We start from the raw sequence: 19092 nt of genomic DNA, 5'->3' as shown, positions 1-19092 counted from the left end.
TGATATGCAAAGGAAAGGGAAGACGAGAATTCAATAAGCCTTTACTTTCCTTCTCTTCTAGGACAGTAGAAAGTCAGCTCAGGGGCTCCTGGGTGGTTCAGTCAGTTAAGTGTCCTGGCTCAGGTCGTGATCTCATGGGTTCGTGGGATAGAGCCGTGAATTGGGTTCTGACCTCCCAAGCCTGCGTGGGATTCTCTCTCTCTCTTTCTCTCTCTCTGCCCCTCCCTTGCTTATGTGTGCTACACACACACACACACACACACACACACACACAAATAAATAAATGAACATTTTTTAAAAAGTCAGCTCAGCGCTGCCTTGAAGCAGGAGGTCCTTCCTAGAGCCCCAGCTCTGAAATGAACTTCTAGTCTTCCGGCTAGGGAGAGCCCTGTAGAAGTTGCTGCTTTATTTGGTGTTATCAAGAGACTGAGAAGCCATGTGATTTCCTCTGCAAGGACTGTAAACAACCATAACTGGATGAGAAAGGCACAGCGCTCTCACAAGGGAGTCTCCTGCTTCGTGCCCTCCTCGCCTCTCCTCAGATTGACTTCTCTTTCCTTCTCTGAAGCCTTGTGACTGCTCTTTCCTCCATCCAGCCAGTTCAGGCCAACTTTGATCCATTTTTCCCCCAGCACCCCATGGCGGGGCCACTATGCATCAACCATCGTTCTGATTATACAGCCATAGTCTTCCGGCCCGGGTCAAGAAGAGACAAGAGACTGGCGAGGCCCGCTCTCCAGCGGAGTTTTTTATAGAAAGGATCCTGCAGCCCAGTGGCTTTTCTGTCCTGGCTCCAACCCCAGCTTATTCTGCTCCCGTGTTCCTGGACATGGCGGTGACTCTGTGTCACCACGGCCTGCTCCCCCATCCCCTCAAAACGCAGACTCCCAAATTGCACAGTAATTGAGAAACAAACCTAAGTCAACTACAGAAGAGTTCCATTTCCCACATGGACTGTGCTTCTTAAACGTGAAAACTTTAAAGGAGGCTGTACCCTGTCACCTGTCCTTTGCCTCCATTTCGGTTTGCTCTTCCCTTGGCAGGTGTTTCTTACAATTAGACTAAAGTCCCCTGCCTACACCGGCTCCCCAGTCCTCGCATTTTGAAGTGATTTGCTCAGTCGCTACTTCACTCACGCTTGCAGACACAAATGCGTATGCTTTAAAAATATTTGCTGAGCATTGGGATCAGGCAGTGTCCCAGGCACCGAGAGTCAAAGATGTGCTCATTATTCTCAAAGCACTCCCAGTGCAATAGGAAAGAAATATGTCCTCGGATGCTTAAAGTACTATGTGATCACAAATAGGGACATATTTGTGGCTGTGTGAGCAAAAGATAGACCCAAATTAAATTAGTTTTAGCAAAAATTAGACATTATTGGTGCCAACAACTGAGATTCAGCAAGAGACTCTGGCTCGAGGCATGGCGGGATTCAGAGTTCAGATGATATCATCAGAACGTCCCCTCCCCTCCCCTCCCCTGCCTTGTTTTCATGGCATCTGCCTGGCTTTCAGCTGCTGGTGATGCCCCATGGAGCAGAATGAGAAGCGGCTCAGGTACAGGGATGGGCCACACACCCCCAAAATATAACTGTGCAAGTTCCCACAGTGAAATTAGCTACACACACATACTCACACACCCTCACACACACACACACACCCCCCACACTTTACAGTGAAATTGTTCTTTATAGGGGCTTTCTAAATGACATTGCTCTACGTCCTCAACTCTAATGAAAAGAATTCATAACATGAGGTTAGGGGCCAGGGAGGGGGGGCCTAGACTGATGAGTTTATCACAGTGATGAAAAGTGGAGTCTCTGGGAGCCATTAAGGACCTGACAGATGAGAATCACTTTGGGATCATATCTGACCTTGGAGAGAGCCCTATCTGAGGTCTCCACTCTCTTTGGTACAGAACAGATCCAAGGGGGTAGGGGGAGGGCACATGAGGGATAGAGGCCTCCACGGGCACCAGGGGTTTCTTAGTTTTATTTTCATCACACCTGCATCTCATTTTACAGATAAGGAACTGAGACCAAACAGTGCCACAATTAATAATGATCAAATCGGAAATACACTATATATTATGAAATATATAATAGTTGGATGTTTCGTGCACATATATCAAAACATCATGCAGTTGTTTTTCTTGTAGAAATATGGCTAGAGATTTATATTTTCATTTGTATTCTAAATATTCTCTCTGCAGCCTGCGGGACTTTTCTGAAGCACAGAGCTGATAAAGTTAATTCCTTGCTTAAATTCCTTATATGGATCCCCTTTGTTCTCAGAAGGAGATTCATATTTCCTAGTATGGCTTCTAGAAGATAGAGTTTTAGGACAACCCAAAGGTCAGAAACCTAAAAGAAGAGCCCCATGAAACACTGGGACCTCCAAAGACTAAACCTTCAGTGTATTTCTCGTAGTGAGAACTAAAACCACCAAGAAGTTGCTTGATCAAGTTTGGCTTCTCTTTTGAGAAGAAAAATTCTCAGAGGGGTTGCACCAGCTTACATTCCCACTAGCAGTGTAGGAGGGTGCCCGTTTCTCCACATCCTCGCCAGCATCTAGAGTCTCCTGATCTGTTCATTTTAGCCACTCTGACTGGCGTGAGGTGGTATCTCAGTGTGGTTTTGATTTGTATTTCCCTGGTGAGGAGGGATGCTGAGCATCGTTTCATGTGTCCGTTGGCCATCTGGATGTCCTCTTTGGAGAAGTGTCTGTTCACATCTTCTGCCCATTTCTTCACTGGATTTTTTGTTTCTTGAGTGTGGAGTTTGGTGAGTTCCTTATCGATTTTGGATACTAGCCCTTTATCTGATATGTCATTTGCAACTATCTTTTCCCATTCCGTCAGTTGCCTATTAGTTTTATGGATTGTTTCCTTTGCCGTGCAGAGGCTTTTTATCTTGATGAGGTCCCAGTAGTTCATTTTTGCTCTTGATGCCCTTGCCTTTGGGGAGGTATCAAGTAAGAAATTGCTGTGGTGGAGGTCAAGGAGGTTGTTTCCTTCTTGGTCCTCTAGGGCTTTGATGGTTTCCTGTCTCACATTCAGGTCCTTTATCCATTTTGAGTTTATTTTTGTGTACAGTGTGAGGAAATGATCTAGTTTCATTCTTCTGCATGTTGCTGTCCAGTTCTCCCAGCACCATCTGTTAAAGAGGCTGTCTTTTTCCATTGGATGCTCTTTCCCGCTTTGTCAAAGATTAGTTGGCCATACATTTGTAGGTCCAATTCTGAGTTCTCTATTCTATTCCATGGGTCTATGTGTCTGTTTTTGTGCCAATACCATACTGTCTTGATGATGACAGCTTTGTAGTAGAGGCTAACGTCTGGGATGGTGATGCCTCCCGTTTTGGTTTTCTTCTTCAATATTATGTTGGCTATTCTGGGTCTTTTGTTGTTCCATACAAATTTTAGGATAGTTTGTTCTAGTTTTGAGGAGAATGCTGGTCCAATTCTGATTGGGATTGCATTGAATGTGTAGATTGCTTTGGGTAGTAATGACACTTTAACAATATTTATTCTTCTGACCCATGAACATGGAATGTTTTTCCCCTCTAGAAAACAGTATGGAGATTCCTCAAAAAATTAACAACAGAACTCCCCTATGACCCAGCAGTAGCACTGCTAGGAATTTACCCAAGGGACACAGAAGTGCTGATGCATAGGAGCACATGTACCCCAATGTTCATAGCAGCACTCTCAACAATAGCCAAAACATGAAAAGAACCTAAGTAGCCATCAACTGATGAATGGATCAAGAAGATGTGGTATATTTATACAATGGAATACTACATGGCAATGAGAAAGAATGAAATCTGGCCATGTGTAGCAACATGGATAGAACTCAAGGGTGTTATGCTGAGTGAAATAAGTCAGGCAGAGAAGGACAAATACCATATGTTTGCACATATAGGTGGATTAGGAAGACGTTAACAGAGGATGAAGCGGGAGAAGAAGGGGAAAAATAGTTGGGGAGAGGGAGGGAGGCAAACCATGAGAGACTCTTGAATGCTGGGAACAAACTGAGGGCTGAGTACAGGTAGGGGAGAGGGGAAGGGGGGTGATGGGCATGGAGAAGGGCACTTGTTGGGATGAGCACTGGGTATTATATGTAAACCAACTTGAAAATAAACTATAAAGAGAGAGAGAGAGAGAGAGAGAGAGAAGAAAAATTCTCTGTCTTGAGAATTTTGTAGCTACAGTCAGTATCACGTTGTGGTCCTGAAACTTCAAATGACAGAGGAGTTTTTTGGGGACATCCCAAAAGATGAAAGCCATGCTGGGAAGGTCTCCCAGTCAACTAGCAAAATAAAACACAAGACCTCTCTGGAGGAACTTAGCTATAATTCAGGCCTCAAAGAACTCCTACAGATAAAGACCCAAGGAAGTGAACAGTTCATAGTCAAAAATAACAAATACAGAAAGAAATAGACACCATATGAAAATGATAGAAGAAATAATAGGCAGTAAAATCAGACATACATAGACTGCAGCACTGGAATTATCAGGGAAGCATAATATCCCCATGGCTAATAAGGTTAGAGATGTAAAAGAGGGAATTGACAATGCGAGCCAGCATCAAGAGATGAAGAAATGACCAGGAAAATTTAAAAACAAAATCTCAACCAAAGCTTCTAGAAAGTAATGCCATAAAAAGCTAATTTAATATTCAGTGAATGAATTAAACAGAAGATTAGACACAGTGGGAAAAAAGACTAGTAACCTAGAAGATGCATCTGTAGAAATTATCTAGAAAGTTGCTTAGGACACAAAGAGATGGAAAATAAAAAAGAACTTAAGTGATGTGGAAAAGTAGAAAAAAGAAACTGTAATATGTATTGAATTAGACTTCCAGAAAGAGATAGTAATAAAAATCATAGGAATTAGCAAATATATAGTACTTACTATGAGGCCCTATTCTAATTTTTTTTAATGTTTTATTTATTCTTGAGAGAGAGAGAGAGTGACGGAGCATCAACCAGGGAGGGGTGGAGTGAGAGAGGGACACAGAAATCCAAAGCAGGCCCCAGGCTTTGAGCTGTCAGCACAGACCCCCAACGCGGGGCTCAAACTCACAAGCCATAAGATCATGACCTGAACTGATATCAGACGCTGAACCGACTGAGCCACCCACACGCCCCTGTGAGCCCCTACCCTAAATTGTTACATAATTAATCCATTATTCTTCACAACAAACCTATAGTTTTGGGTAAATGAATAACTGAGTAAATAAATTTTTCTGACTGTTTTAAATGCTTCACGGTTAAGTTTTTAAAGAGGATGGCCAGAAACTCAATTTGGCTGTGGCATGGGCACATGAAAAAGGAAGCCATAAGAGCTAAGGCTCTAGATGATCTGAAAATAATCTAGGTAACAAATATGCTGTAGAGGGAGGATGGTGATAATATGTGCAGTGTGCTAAATTCCTTATTTTTTAAATCTTTTTTTTAATGTTATTTATTTATTTATTTCTAAGAGAGAGAGAGACAGCGTGAGCAGGGGCGGGTCAGAGAGAGAGGGAGATACAGATTCTGAAGCAGGCTCCAGGCTCTGAGCTAGCTGTCACCACAGAGCCTGACGCGGGGCTCGAACCCACGAACCATAAGATCATGACCTGAGCTGAAGTTAGACGCTTAACCAACTGAGCCAGCCAGGCGCCCCAATTCCTTACCTTTTATAAAGGGAACTCTATACACCCTGTTGTTGGTATTGACAAATCAAAAGCAGAAATGTAGTTTCATTATACAAAGCTATAACTGTAACATCTAAAAGAATTAAGAATGGAAACTGGAGGGACACCTGGGTAGCACAGTTGGTTAAGTGTTCAACTCTTAATTTTGGCTCAGATCATCAAGTCATGATCTCAGGATTTTGAGATAGAGCCCCACTTCGGGCTCCATGCTGAGTACAGAGTCCGCTTCAGATCCTCTCTCCCTCTCTTTCTGCCCCTCCCCTGCTGGCACACTCTCTCTTTCTAGAGAAGAAGAAGGAGAAGGAGAAGGAGAAGGAGAGGGAGAAGAAGAAGAAGAAGAAGAAGAAGAAGAAGAAGAAGAAGAAGAAGAAGAAGAAGAAGAAGAAGAAGAAGAATGGAAACTATACACACTGGTTGCTACTGAGGAATGCAATTAGGAGACTTCATTTTTCACTGTATACACCCCAGTGTCATTTGAAATAAAATTAATGTGCATACATTTCTTCTGTGACTAAATTTGAAAAGATCAAGAGGAGCCTGGCTGCTTCAGCTGGTAGAGCATGCAACTCTTGATCTTGGGGTTGTGATTTGAGCCCCACATCGGGGGTGGAAATTATAAATAAATACACTCTAAAAAGATCAAGTGAGCCAAGCCATGCAGGGCCTTGAATGCCAAGCAAACAATTCTTTAGCTACAAAAGCTCACACTGCTTTGGTGGATGGTTTACTGCCCAGGCTCACAGAAGGCAGCAAAAGGCTCCAGGAGAGCCATTCCTCACAGGGTGGGGAACCAGATGGGGTAGGATGGGGACAGGCTGAGATAAGCGATTGGAGTCAGGGCAAATGAGAAACATCTTCTTTGACAGTTTCTTCTTTGACAAATCTCCAGGATCTCATTTGTCACTGCCCTTTAGGCAGGAAATCACAGGGGCTATCATCCAGCATCTTGATAAGCCTCAGGCCATCACCGAAACTCACTCCTGCTACTGCAGACACCTTCCCATCCAGAGGGTAGAGAAACAATTGCTACGGTTTGACAATCTCAGGAAGGCTCTTCCCTTTCCATTCTCTGCTTCCAGCAAGAAGAATGGTGCTCAGGTAAGAGTTTGCTCAAGAGTTTGCGCAAGAACTATCTTATTTCAAAGGCCATTTTGTTTTCTTCCTCTTAGTCTACGTGCTCGTGAATTCATGTTAAGGTAGGACGTGCTGGAAGCCAAGGGCACCCCATGGCAAATCAGGAGGCGTGAAGCTTCCTCAGGGGCGCTTTGGGTGCTGGTAACTTGGACTGTGAGAGAGCCAAACAGGACCCACCGCGTTCTTTTTGCTTCTTTCCTATCTCCCTATACTCTCTCTTTCTCTCCAAACATTCAAATCCGCAACTATGGAGAGGTCTATTTTGCTACTTTTCATTTAGGGAGCAAGATGATATGCTGGCCTGATATTCCAAAGCTAAATAAATTGTTTTAATAAGGTCAGCTTTCACAGATCTGCTTGCTATTCAAAGGTGGGGTGTTTTTTTGGGGGGGTTTTCTGTTTTGGTTTGGTTTGGTTTTGGTTTTTGGAGTTTTTTTGGTATCCTTGTATCTGGCATTATCCCAGCAGAAAATGTAGGGTACTTGAGGAGAGTTTAATGAAAGGTTACACAGGTATGGGCAGAGATAAGGAAAATCTATAAAGGATGCTGACTGAAGCCCCCAGAGATGAGGCCTGAAGGGAAATGGGAAGAAGTTACCAGAACCCAGGAGGGCTATGGCTATAGGGGTAGTTGTAGCTATGCCCATAGGAAAGGACCACCAGACAGAAGCTAAGTCCCCAGGCAGAGTAACACCTCCACTGCCAAACCACAGCCCGGTGGACAGAGAGAGCCAGAAAGTCACAAACAAACCCCGGTGACCCTCCTCCTGGCCTCCAGCTCCTGTCTGCGTCTCCCTTTCGCTGAAAGCAGCCAGGACCCAGAGACAGAGGGATGAGGATGATGAGGATTCAGAGGAGGGTAGAGAAGATGGAAATGAGACGTGATGGCAAATGGAGAAAATCCATCTCTTCTTAGAGCCTCCCTACAAGCTGAGACTTCCTGGGACTTTGTCTATGTGATTGGGTCAGTTTCTCACTGTATCTCCTCAGTATGTTTGTTTGTTTGCATCTCTCTATCTGGTGTCACTTCTTCAGAATAATCTCTCATTATCACCATAGATGCCTTAATCGATTTCAGTTTTGTGGGGATTTTTTGTTTTGTTTTTTTAAAGATAGGAGTACACAGGTACTTGTAAGCATTTTAAGTTTATGATTTTGGCTGCTCTAGAAAGAAATCCATTGAAAGAGTGACCTGCACTGTGTTCCCCGCAGCAGAGCTGGGCACTGGGGACACACTAATGGACAGGGGGAAAGCATTTTCTGTCCTCATAAAGCTGACACACTGGGCCATTTCTGGCCAAAGGCTTGGCCATACTCATACCTGCCATAGAAAAAGGTCACATTCCCTTCATGACCCTAAATCACATTCTCCTTTCCAGTGGATGAATCACTCTCAGTCACTGAGATTGTCCACAGGTTATGCCTGAGTCTTCCAACTTCCTGGTCTTAAGAGAAAATCTGTCCCGGGCAGGAATGTCAAGCTCAGAGTCCTGTTGTCATCACATATAACCTGTCCAGACTTTTCAATTCTTGCCTCGTCCAGACACGGCATGGTCTGGGAGGTTGAGTGGAGGTATTTCAGCCATAGAATATTCCCATGTCAGTCGAGGGTCCATGTTGTGGTAGAGAGAGCCCAGACTTCATAGTTAGAGGGAACTGGTCTGAATCCAGGTTCTAGAACTTCAAAGCGACGTGGACTGCAGGAAGTATAATTTCTGCAAGGCTCCATCTCTCTTCTCTGTAACATGGAGACAGCAATCCTCACGTAGCAGGGTGGCCCTGAGAATCAGTGCGCATACAGCGGGTGCTCAAGTCTTGCTTGTGTTCCTAGGAATACCAGTGAAGGGTTTCTGAGCATCGACTCCACTGCCCCAGCCTGGGAGAGCACACTTACACCAGAGAATGGAAGTTTGTACGTGGAAATCCTGATCGTGACTTTGGGGACTGTCGCATTCGCCTTGGGCGGGCTGGTAGGAAACGTGACTGTGCTCTGGCTCCTGGGCTTCCGCATACAGAGGACTGCTTTCTCCGTCTACATCCTCAACCTGGCTGGAGCTGACTTCCTCTTCCTCTCCTCCCATATCACATATGACCTGGAGGCACTCATCAACGTCCACTTCGTACCCTTTACCATTCCCCACTTTTTCACCACCATGTGGACCTTCTCCTACATAGCGAGCCTGAGCATTCTCAGTGCCATTAGCACTGAGCGCTGCCTGTCGGTCCTTTGTCCCATCTGGTACCGCTGCCACCGCCCAAAACACACGTCAACTGTGATGTGCGGCCTGCTCTGGGCCCTATCCCTGCTGCTGAGCATCCTGGAAGGGGAGTACTGTGGCTACCTGTTTCGGGATTTTGACTCTGGTTTGTGTCAGGCATTCGATTTCATCGCCGTCGCCTGGCTGATTTTCTTATTTGTGCTTCTCTCTGGGTCCAGCCTGGCCCTGCTGACCAGATTGCTGTGTGGCTCCCAGCGGATGCGGCTGACCCGGCTGTATGTGACTGTGGCGCTCACGGTGCTGGCCTTCCTCTTCTGCGGCCTTCCCTATGGCATTCACGTGTTCCTCTTATTCTGGATTCAGGACCATCTTAATATGCCCCTCTTGCATCTTTATCTGGCTGCAATTGCCCTGTCCTGTGTCAACAGCTGTGTCAACCCCATCATTTACTTCTTCGCTGGCTCCTTCAGGCAGCGGTGGCCCCGGCAGCGAAAGACCCTCAAGATGGTTCTCCAGAGGGCTCTGGAAGACGTATCAGTGGGGGATGAAAATGAAGACAGACTTCCTCAGGAAACTCTGGAGATGTCGAGAAGCAGTCTGGCATTCTGATTCGGAGTCTGCCTCAGTCAGACAAATGTGGCTTTGAGAACCAACCTTGTCCCTATCAGTTTGGGAGGTTTTCTTGACTTCTCTCAGCCTCAGGGCCCCTGATCTTAAAACCTTAAAGTTGCAAGATAAACCTGATGGTTAAGATAATATCTTGCCTCGTGAGGACTGAGACAGTACCTGCAAACAAACACTGAGCACGCGGCTTGAGGACTGCCTTCCCGAGGGCCTTCACACCATCCCAAGCTTTCCCAACTCTGGGGTCCACTTTTGAAGATCCTCCTTTTCAGCACAGGCTGAAAGCAGTGCAGGATCAGTCTAAATTTCTTTGGTCACTGCACTTGGGAGGGACTGAAAGAACATTCCATGACAAGTTTCTGTGGTCAGCATCCTGCAGCCTGTCCCCATAAAAATGGAAAGAATTAAAGAGCAGCCTAGCCCCCAAGGTCAATCTTCTTTGATTTTAGCAGCCCCTAGAATATGTCCCTACCTTAATGAATGTTTATTGAACCCAAGACTTAACGAATGAATAAATGATGAATTTTTAAACCAAGCCTGTGCTAAACATCCATTCACCAGAATCGAGTCACCATCCGTGATTTTTCTTCACCATTTTCAGTTTGTACAAGCAAAGTTAAGTTTTATAACTGGACAAATCAACCTTGAAATGTGCTTAAGGTTTGAGGTAGGTCATCTTGCTATGATTTCCTTTCCCATACCCTCCGGTAGAAGCCCATGTGTGTCCCTTCTCATCCCTGCACCCCCCCCACACACACCCCTACCAAAGAGCTCTCGCCCTGGTTCTCCCTTCCTGGAGCTCTCTGGTCCTTCATGGCAAAATGTCTAGGACACTAGACTGTGTTCTCTGCAGACAGAATCTGTGCCAGATTTACTTTTTATTCCACAGAGCTCACAACATTAGTTGCATTCATCTGACTGCAGATAAGTACTTCTAAAGTTACACGTTCCATAAAAATAATAGGTTCAAATGCTGCATCTTTTAAATAATTTTTAGGTTTTTAAAATTGAGGTACGATTGGAGGAAGAGTGATTGCACAGATCATAAGTGTACAGCTCAGTGAGCTTTGGCAACAGTACACCCGCATGACTCAAGGCCCAAGCAAAACAGAACGCGTTTTGCGTTTTCATTGCCTCTGTAAGGTCCCTCATGTCCCTCTTACATACTCCTCCTGCCCCAGAGGCCATTTTCATTCCTACTTCTAGCACCAAAGATTAGTTTTACCTGACCTTTGGCTTCATATACTTAGGATCCTTCAATGTACTTTTTAGTTCCTATCTTGTATCACTCAGCATAATATTTTAAGGATTTACCCAGGCCATGGCAATTGCCTATGAGCGCTAGCTCATTGTGTGAGTGCACCGGTTTATTTTCATCCAGATAGATATCTATGTAGTATTTGATCACTGGCTATTTTGAATAAAGCTACTGCGAACAGTCTTCTTCAAGTCTTTTTCTGAATATATGTTTTTATTTCCCTCGGATAAATAACCTGAAGCGAATTTGCTGGGTCACAGAAAGATGTATGCTTGACTCTGAGAAACTGCCAAACTCTTTCCTCAAGTGGTTCTGCTCTTGCACATTCCATCCAGCAATGTCTGAACGCGCCAGTTGTTCCAGATCCTTCTTCACAAACGCTGCCAGTCTTTTGTATTTTAGTCATTCTAATGAGTGTAAAGTGGTAGCTCCTCGTGTTTTAATTTGCATTTCCAAAGTGACTTATCAAATTGGCATCTTTTCCTGTGCTTGTTGGCTACTTCTATTTTTTTTTTGAAGTGTCTAAGTTTTGCCCATTTTTATTAAGTGTTTCCCTTTTTCCGTTATTTATTTGTGGGAGTTTGTATACATGCTGCGTGAGTCTTTCCTTCGTTATGTGCGTTATAAATATTCATCCTGTTGGTGGTTTGCCTGTTCGTTTTTAAAAATTTTTTTAATGTTTATTTATTTTTGAGAGCGAGAGACAGAGAGACAGAGAGCATGAGTGGGGGAGGGCCAGAGAGAAAGGGAAACACAGAATCTGAAGCAGGCTCCAGGCTCTGAGCTGTCAGCACAGAGCCCGACGCATGGCCCGAGCCCACGAACTGTGAGATCATGACCCGAGCCAAAGTTGGACGCTTAACCAACTCAGCCACCCAGGTGCCCCTTGCCTATTTATTTTTAAATAGTTTTGCATCATAGAGCACTTTTAGATTTATGGGAAAATTTCACAGGAAGTACAGAGGGTTTCTGCCTACTCTCTCCCCATCTCCATTCCCCCCGCCCACAGTTTCTCCTTTACTAACACCTTCCATTAATGTGGTACATTTATTAAAATTGATGCACCAATATTGACACATAAACTGAAGTCCACAGTTCACTTTAGGGTTCCCTCTGTGCTGTGTACCTCAATGGATTTGACAAATGCAGAGTTCAAGCACTATCGTAGTAGTATCATATAGAGTGGTTTGTCTGCCCCAGAAATGAATATGTAGGTATGGGGTTTATTGTTGTTGTTGTTTTCATTTTTTCTTTTATTTGCATTTATTTTATGCAGAATTTACTCCCGGGCCATAAGTTTTTGTTTCTTCAGTTTCTTCTGCAATATCTTGTTCTTTTGTGCAACTTCCTCTTCTGGTTTAGGAACAATGTGCTCTTTTTCAGTAAGGATCATCTCAGGGGAGCAGGGAGAGCTCACATGTGGGTTAATCTGACCATGAGCCCTGTAAGTTCTACACTGCATCTTGGGGTCTTTGTCCATCTGGATGTGCTCAATGCCCAGAGAACCTACATCTACACCCTTAAGTTCAACATTACTCTCTGCATTTTTAAGCACATGCCATAAAACTTCAGCACTCTTTTTGTGCCACTGACCCTGTGTCCAGCCCCGCTGTCTGGCCTGGGCGCACCTACCCACTCCACTTTCGTAGCGTCGGAAGGGCACACACCGCTTCTGCACAGTGACATCTTTCAGATACTTGGTGGCTTTCCAGATATGCACACCCTTGATGGCCTGGGCCGTTTCACATGTGTTCTTAAAGGGAACATGAAGATTTGAACCTCCCGATTTGCATGACTCTGTGGGGTTTTCCAGGTCAAGTGAATAGTGAACCACTTTCAGAGATCCCCTCAGCCTGCTTACGGGAAGAGCTATTATTATTATTATTATTATTATTATTATTATTATTTATCTTGGTTTGGATTCTCTGTGCTACCTGGATCTGTGGTTTGGTGCCTGCAAATAATCTGATAAATTCTTGGCCATTATTACTTAATATATATCTTCTGTTCTTTCTCTCTTCTTTTGATAGCCCTATTCTTTTATAATCATCCTTCAACTCTTGGCCATTCTGATCCATTTTATTTTTCAGTCTTTCTCTTTAACTTTCAGTTTGGAGAGTTCCTATTAACTTATCTTGGGGCTCACTGATTCTTTCTGGAGTTTTTTAAATTAGTTAAGTAATTAATTATTTTATTTCAAGAGTAGAGTTTAGAGATTCATCACTTACATATAACACCCAGTGTTCATCCCAACAAATGCCCTCCTTAATGCCCTTCACCCATCTAGCCCATCCCCCTCCAACAACACTCAGTTTGTTCTCTGTATTTCAGAGTCTCTTATGGTTTGCCTCTCTCACTGTTTTTATCATATTTTTCCTTCCCTTCCCTTATGTTCATCTGTTTTGTTTCTTAAATTCCACATGAGTGAGATCTTATGATATTTATCCTTCTCTGACTGACTTAATTCGCTTAGCATAATACCTCTAGTTCCATCCTTGTTGTGAGGCTCACGGATTCTTTGAAAAGCTATAGCTAGTCCAGTCAAAGACATTCTTCACTTATGTTACACTGTTTTTATTTTTAGCATTTCCTCCTCCTCCTTAGAGTGTTCATCTGCACTTGCATATTGTCCACTTTTTCTACTAGATTCCTTAGCATATTAATCACAGTTATTTTAATTCCCAGGCTTATAATTCCAAATCCTCTGCCATGTCCTGAATTCTTTACATCTTATATAAGGAATCAGTTGATCCTGTTACTTTACAAATCAAATCTATAACTGAAAAGAGTCTAGAAGGAAAACTGAAACAAGTTATTGCTTCTGGAGAAGAGGACTCAGGAAGACTTTTACTATTTATTCGGTACATTTCTGTGTCAATTTGAAAGAAAACGTAAACCTGCATGTGTTACTCCTAGCACAATGAAAAAGCATGGGACAAGTTATGCAGGGCCTTGAATGACAAGTAAGGAGGGTATCTTTATTCTTAGTTATAAAGACTCCCAGTTCAGGCTCCCATGGCTGCCCAGGCACACCGCTGGCAGCCAGAGGCCACAGAACACCAGTCCTTTGCAGGTATGGGCACTGGATGGGGTGGCAATAAGCAGAGGTTGAGAGAGAGGAGTAGAGTCAGATCAAAAGTCAAGAAACATCTCATGAAGGATCATGACTCAGAGAACATCACACTCTCACATGCCAGCAGATTCCCATACAGGAAATCACAGGGGCTGTCCCGCATCTTGATAACCCTTGCTCCTGCACGAGGCTTCATCGCCGCCGCCGCCACTGCCAGCATCTCTCCAGGGCAAAGAAGTGTCCTGTAGCCACGGTCAATCACAGGACAGCACAGGGCAGCTTGTCATCTCCAGCAAAAAGAACGGAGGAAAGGCACCTTTATCAAGTCTTTCCAGAGCCATTGTTGGGTTTTTCTCTTCTTGCATACCCAGGCACTTGACCAGGGAGAGTGGTATTCAGTGAGCCACAGGGGATCCTGCAGGAAAAGACAGGAAGCATGAAGCACCTTCTGGCCACTCTGGGGGCTGGCAGCCTTGACTGTGGAAGTCTGAACTGGTAAATCTACATTGTTCCCCTCGTTAGACCCTTGTCCCATTCTCGCCTCCATCCCAACCATTCAGATTGTGCTGTCGTGGTGAGAAGTCTGTTGCCTTCCTTAATTTAGGGAGCAAGATTGGGAACACGCACACATCCCAAAGCTAAAGTGCTGTGAATAACCCAGTCATCTGTTTTACTTGCTTTTTGAAATTTATTTTCCTTTCAGTATCTCTCAAGATGCCAGCAGAAAACAGATGGCCTAAAATGGAATAATTCAGAAGAGTTTAATTAAGGGACACTTTATCAATATGGGCAGATTCAGAGGAAATTACATGGGATGGTGACTGGTACCCTCAATGGAAAATAATAGCAAGAGCCTTAATATCACTGGGCTTGAAAGACAAGAGAAGTTACCAGAACCCAGGAGGGCTATGGCTATAGGGGTAGTTGTAGCTATGCCCATAGGAAAGGACCACCAGACAGAAGCTAAGTCCCCAGGCAGAGTAACACCTCCACTGCCAAACCACAGCCCGGTGGACAGAGAGAGCCAGAAAGTCACAAACAAACCCCTCCTCCTTGCCTCCAGCTCCTGTCTGCGTCTCCCTTTCGCTGAAAGCAGCCAGGACCCAGAGACAGAGGGATGAGGATGATGAGGATTCAGAGGAGGGTAGAGAAGATGGAAATGAGACGTGATGGCAAATGGAGAAAATCCATCTCTTCTTAGAGCCTCCCTACAAGCTGAGACTTCCTGGTACTTTGTCTATGTGATTGGGTCAGTTTCTCGCTGTATCTCCTCGGTATGTTTGTTTGACTGTTTGCATCTCTCTATCTGGTGTCACTTCTTCAGAATGATCTCTCATTATCACCATAGATGCCTTGAGAATCAAATGCAATGTGGTCTTTTTAAAGATGGGGTACACAGTATTCATTAGGGGTTTTGTTTTTTGAGACAGCGTGTGCACACAAGCAAGGGAGGGACAGAGGGAGAGAGAGAATCTTTTTTTTTTTAATGTTTATTTTTCAAAGAGAGAGAGGGAGAGGGAGAGCAAGCAGGGGAGGGCAGAGAGAGAGGGAGACACAGAATTCAAAGTAGGCTCCAGGATCTGAGCTGTCAGGGCAAAGCCCGACGTGGGGCTTGAACCCACTAACTATAGGGTTTTTAAAGGGGAAATTAAGGGTAGGAGATTACCTACATATTGATGAAAAGGGTGGGGAAACTTCTAACTATTCAAGTGGAAAGTTGGAGCATGCGCACTGAGGAAATATCATGTGATATATATACCATGTTCACTTTGGGGCGGAGACAACATCCGAACGAGGCAATATTCAGTCCCGGATGTCAAGTGGTTATCTTAAGACACGGAGAAGGGACTATGGGCGTGCTCCGAGAGCTGGTATGAACTGGATAGAGTTTTGGGCTCATTAAGGAATGTAGGGCCTTGCTTTGTTCCTAGGCTGGAACCTTACCAGTTAACCTTGAGCCCAGGTGCCAGTGGGTTTGTTAGTGGGGTCTGAAAAGACAAAATAGCTGATTGGTGGGAACAAGTTCTCTGAAAAACAAGTTTTAAACTTTCTGCTTTCAACCTCATAACTCTGTGGGGCACAGTTTCAATTCTCCCTTGAGTAATGACCATACCTCAGTCTTGAGGAATTGGGATAATGGCCACTCTGGCTACTTGCTTATCTCTTTGGGTAAGATAGCTTTTGGGTAAAGAGCAGTTTTTGCAAATCTGCGACATATCTACATGCAGGGCTAAGCAGAAATTCCTAAGCCCTGGGTCAGAGCAGCAAGAGAAATAGAAGCAACACTAGATACTTCTTCCTGCTAGAGATTCAAATCCAGGCTCTACCACTTCTGGACATGAGACCTGGAGCATATCATTCAACCTCCTTGTGCTTCTGTTGCATCATATGCAAGACAGGAATAATATTAGCACTGGCCTCACCTGCCTATTTAGAAGATTAAAGAGGTAATAACAAGTAAGCACTCAATCAGCTGCTACAGTTCACCTTTGAGTAAGTAGGTCCTTATTTTTCCCCTGGGATCTGCAAGAGCATCTCTCTTTTCAGTCAAAGCCCTTCATAAAGTGGGAATATGCACTTTTTAAAACCACCTCCCCTCCATTCTCTCAAACAAATGCTTTAATCTGCAAAGAATACTCAGAATCACATTCAGGGACAATAGGTGGGTTTTATACTATACAACTCCTAGAAAAACCACTTCATAATCCCCTTCTGTATTTCCGTGCCTCAGCTACCTCTATCCAGACCCAGGCCTGTTCTCTCTTCTCCCAGCCTTGCTTCTTCTTCCTCTAAAATGCAGAGAAATTCAGTTGCACTCCGAATCCTTTCCCTAAACTATGTACTTAGTTCTTCTGGTTGCTCACTAAAGCCCTATGCTGGCCCTCCCTGGGCTGGACACCTCACAGTGGTCATCACTAGTTATTTGTGCATGTATTAAGAATTCTTTCAAACACACACCAAAACTTTCCACGGAAGGAATACTGAGAAATGAAATTTTCTTCATTTCTTTATGTGTGTGTCTCTGGATAACTAATTTCATTAAGAATTTTTCAATGTTACATTGAACCTAAATTGTCTACTACCCTTAGGCTCCTCATTCATTTGTTCATTCATTCTTCATTTGTTGCTTAAAAATTCCTTGACTACCCACTGTGCCACCCACACAGTTAGGCCCTGGAGACACAGCAGTGGACAAGAGTAAACTCTTCCTGCCCTCATAAAGCTGACACATTGAGCTATTTCTGGCCCAACAGCCTAAGGTGTCCTCACCGTGTCATGTCAAGAAGTCACATTCCTGGGGCACTTGCGTGGCTCAGCCGGTTAAGTGTCCGACTTCGGCTCAGGTCATGATCTCACGGTTTGTGGGCTCGAGCTCCGCATCGGGCTCTGTGCTGACAGCTAGCGCAGAGCCTGGAGCCTACTTCAGATTCTGTGTCTCCCTCTCTCTCTGTCTCTCCCCTGCTCACGCTGTCTCTCTCTCTCAGAAATAAATAAAACATTTAAAAAAAAAAAAAAAAAAGAAGTGACATTCCCTTCATGACCCTAAATCATGATCTCCTCTCTCCTTGGTGGGTGAACCTCTCTACAGTCCCTGAGATTATCCACTGTTCATGCCTAAGGCTTCTGACTTCCTGCCCCTGAGCAGAAGCCACTGTCCCAGAGCAGAAGTAATGCTGGGCCCAGAGTCCTGTTGCCATCCCACACAGCCTGTCTAGACATAACTGCCTCCTGGGGACACGTCACGGCCTAGGACAGTCAGTGAAGATGTTTGGATCACAGAACTTTCCCATGTCAGTAGAAGGTCTGTGTTGCCTAGGTTTTAAAGTTGGAGAAAACCGGGTTTGAATTCATGTTCCTGGACTCCAAAGATGTGCAACCCTCACTAAGTTTCTTAATTGCTGCAAGCCTCTGTTTTCCTCCCCTGTGACACAGGGACAGTAATTCCCATGTTGCAGGGTGGCCCTGGAGGTACACTGGACTCAGTGATGAAGTTTCTGCCCTGGTCAATGAGAAATGACTTTGAGAGTCAATATTGCCCTGTCAGGCTTGGAGATTATCCACTCTTCTCTCAACCTCAGGCCTCTGAAATGCCTCAGTGATTCCCCAAAGCCTTCAAATGGATTTTTTTTAATCTGGCTCTTTTAGTTTTTCTCAGAGAAAATATTAATCTTCTGAACCTTCCTTATCAAATCCCCTTTTTTTTTTTTGCAAATTTTCACTGCAACAGAATCACTATCCAAAAACTATAAACTCCCCCCCACCCCAAAACCATAAAACCCTTGTGCATGATTGTTTTCTATCTGATAGTACGGGAAAAGAAGATACTTTATTTTTTCCCTCAGGCTATATTCTCCTAAGACTCACATTTGATCCTACAACTGGGAGCATTCTGGAGGTGAAAAGACTGAATAAATAAGTTCTGCTATTTTTAACCTCATTGGGTTTTTTGGGTTTGAGAAAAATTATGTCCTTTGAGGCATACTCTCTACCTACATAAGAATAGTTCAGGTAATACAGTTTATCAAAACTGGTGGCATTTGCCCATGGCACGGTGACAAGCTAGAATTAGGTTCTAATAAAGAAAATCATGGCCTTTGCCCTTAAGAATTGGTGAATGGTTGGGGCGCCTGGGTGGCTTAGTCTGTTAAGCGTCCGACTTTCGCTTAGGTCATGATCTCGCGGTTCGTGGGTTCGAGCCCCGTGTCGGGCTCTGTGCTGGCTGCCAGCTCGGAGCCTGGAGCCTGTTTCAGTCTGTGACTCCCTCTCTCTCTGACCCTCCCCTGCTCACGCTGTCTCTCTCTCTCGCCTAGAAATAAATAAAAATAAATAAAATAAAATAAATAAAATAATAAAAAAAAAAGAATTGGTGAATGGCTCTTCGGCTCTGACCTCAACCAGTGTCGAGTCTAGAAATATGTTTCACCAGTTCTAATTTAGCCATTGGAACCTGTATTGATTTCAAGATACAGATTATCTTGGAAATCATTTATTAATAGCTTACAAATATTAGGTTTGGGAACATTCTGTAAACCTCAAGATCTTGTACCGATTGTTCTGGCTGTGACTTTCAGTCAGTTTCACGG

General features: G+C 44.2%; 2 protein-coding genes across 2 annotated transcripts in view; one reads left to right on the top strand and one right to left on the bottom strand.

The window, feature by feature from the left end:
* MRGPRX2 (MAS related GPR family member X2) overlaps positions 1-9662 on the top strand; it is a 49641-nt gene extending 39979 nt beyond the window's left edge. The window contains 2 exon segments of the mRNA XM_039236744.1: positions 633-722; positions 8636-9662. Of these exon segments, the coding sequence (XP_039092675.1) occupies positions 633-722; positions 8636-9662 (1117 nt within the window).
* Positions 9663-12214: 2552 nt separating this feature from the next.
* On the bottom strand, positions 12215-12919 carry LOC120234778 (60S ribosomal protein L17-like). Its single transcript, XM_039236743.1, has 2 exons — positions 12870-12919; positions 12215-12788 (listed from the first exon to the last, which is right to left on the bottom strand). The coding sequence occupies exons 1-2, from the start codon at positions 12917-12919 to the stop codon at positions 12215-12217; spliced, it is 624 nt and encodes a 207-aa protein (XP_039092674.1).
* Between the last annotated feature and the right edge of the window lie 6173 nt (positions 12920-19092).

Source organism: Hyaena hyaena, unplaced genomic scaffold, assembly GCF_003009895.1.
Source record: "Hyaena hyaena isolate Hyena2069 unplaced genomic scaffold, ASM300989v1 scaffold_116, whole genome shotgun sequence".
NCBI classification, from domain to species: Eukaryota; Metazoa; Chordata; class Mammalia; order Carnivora; family Hyaenidae; genus Hyaena; species Hyaena hyaena.
Note: the sequence above shows the minus strand (reverse complement) of the source record. Positions and strands in the feature narration are given on the sequence as shown.

Bases quoted from the DNA above. Each gene is read 5' to 3' on its own strand.
- LOC120234778 (XM_039236743.1), bottom strand. From the start codon at position 12,919: ATGGCCAAGAATTTATCAGATTATTTGCAGGCACCAAACCACAGATCC. The intron at 12,789-12,869 runs GTAGCACAGAGA...TCCCGTAAGCAG, and splicing joins GCACCAAACCACAGATCCAG to GCTGAGGGGATCTCTGAAAG.